General features: G+C 34.5%; 1 protein-coding gene across 3 annotated transcripts in view; it reads right to left on the bottom strand.

Annotated features, from left to right (window-relative positions):
- The window catches only part of LOC119589135 (poly [ADP-ribose] polymerase 2-like), a 14,024-nt gene continuing 12,176 nt past the window's right edge, over positions 1-1,848 (bottom strand). For all 3 annotated transcript variants that reach the window (XM_037937710.1, XM_037937709.1, XM_037937712.1), the window contains exons 8-10: positions 981-1,205; positions 608-831; positions 1-409 (exon numbers count right to left, since the gene is read on the bottom strand). In XM_037937710.1, coding sequence (XP_037793638.1) covers positions 256-409; positions 608-831; positions 981-1,205 — 603 coding nt within the window. In that variant the 3' untranslated portion in view covers positions 1-255. The remainder of the gene's footprint in view (positions 410-607; positions 832-980; positions 1,206-1,848) is intronic.

Here is a 1,848-nt window from a genome sequence, read left to right as displayed (position 1 = left end):
AAAGATCTCAATATGCTGAAAACATTGCAAACTTTATGAAAATAACCTCTATTTTTGCAAAATTGGTGTAACATACAATCAACAACGTACTCACAATTAAGAAAAATCTTATTATAAGAAGACCTCATACAAAAGGGACCTTCCATTAAGTAATACAGTGATCCTACAGAATGTTTCTACCCTTTCCTTTAACATATATCACTAACAAGTGGTTACATTCATCACCTTCATTTTCAGTTAAACGCGCTTAACAGTCTACCTGAAGTGGAATTTCACCTTTAACAGGAACCTTGTACGGACTTGTGCTGGATTATATACTATGAATTCATTGTACATGAGTGTGTAACCTGTGGGGTTGTTTACCCCTGAATTCACAGCAGGTCCCAATGGTACCACTGTTCCATCAGATCTGAAAAGATAAAATATAGAATTGTTTTATCAAAGTCCTTTTAATACTCTTAACAATTCAAGCACTACCATTAAGGCTAATGATAAACAAAGTAGAGTAACTATCAACATTAACAATATATCATAATATCTATGATAATTTTTTTTCTCTAAACTAAATCCAACTCTTTATTTCAGTATTAGTCTGAAAAATACTTACAACTTTGTGAAGTTCTTGCTTGGTGGTACAAATTTCCCACAGCCCTTGACCGAGTGACAACCACTGGGGAGTTTGTTGGCATTATAGTCTGCATCAAGCAAGTCATTTGTCTTTCCTAGTGAGACTTCTGACAATAACAACAGGCCAACATCACTCCTCTGTGTTGCCCAGCAGTAATTGGCACTTTTGCTCGCCATGTCAGCAAAATAGATGCCTTTGCCAAACTGTCATAGAAGAGAAAATGAATCTCAAAGTGGTAAAATGAAATGAAATCAAGTGGTATTCACAGTGCAATAGAAACTATAATGATGAAAGGATGGGTGGGATAGAATCTAATCTTATTCATTGGTCTATAATAACACTACAATCTTACCATGTATCCAGTAGAAGGAGCCTCTGGAGGCGCTATCCTCAGACCTTGGCTCAGAATTCCAGCCCAGTTGGAGAGTCGGGAGCCGTGCCATAACAACATGTTATTCCCAACATCCTTGAATCTGTCGTATTCACTTTTCTTCTTGCATTCAAACAACTCCAGCAATTCTAGTGAATACTGAGTGTGGGTCTTGCCATGGTTTTTAAGCAGGTACTTCTCTATCACCTGCATGAAAAAAGAAAATGAGCACAAACATACACGTAAAGATAAAGAGAAAGGGAGGGAGTTTAGTCCGTTTTTCACAACCCTTTCTTTCCACATTTGTATACCAATTTCTACTTAGGTAACAACCTTTTTCTTTTAAGTGTCATTACTATATCAGCCTTTTATCAAAGCAGACATGCATTATTGTTAGCTTCTCACATGTAATACTGGAACATACCTATTTTGCTGTCTTACATAACAAAAAGCTTTTATCTCTTTTTTTTTTTTTAATTGCAAAGGCATTATTCATCTCTAGAGATGAAAGTTGCTACAATGATATATGATAGAAATTGAACAAAAATACTTTGTCCTCCATCCATTTTGTTCTTCCTGTGTGGTTCAGCTAAAACACATTCAAATCCATTATTTGATTTTTAATTAAAGGATTTATTTTTACCAGACAGTAATGATATTAGAAAGAATTAAATGTATATTCTTTTATTTACTTTGACCCATTTGGGAAATACTTGGTCTAAACAAAAATTATAAATGAAAACATCACAATATAAAACATGAAGAAAATCTGTAAGATGATATTTTACCATTTTATTGCCTACCTCCTCTCCCTGAAGGATAGTCCCAACATGGACAGATTTTAAAGTTG

This window comes from Penaeus monodon, chromosome 25 (assembly GCF_015228065.2).
Source record: "Penaeus monodon isolate SGIC_2016 chromosome 25, NSTDA_Pmon_1, whole genome shotgun sequence".
NCBI classification, from domain to species: Eukaryota; Metazoa; Arthropoda; class Malacostraca; order Decapoda; family Penaeidae; genus Penaeus; species Penaeus monodon.
This window is presented reverse-complemented; position numbering and strand designations above follow the sequence as displayed.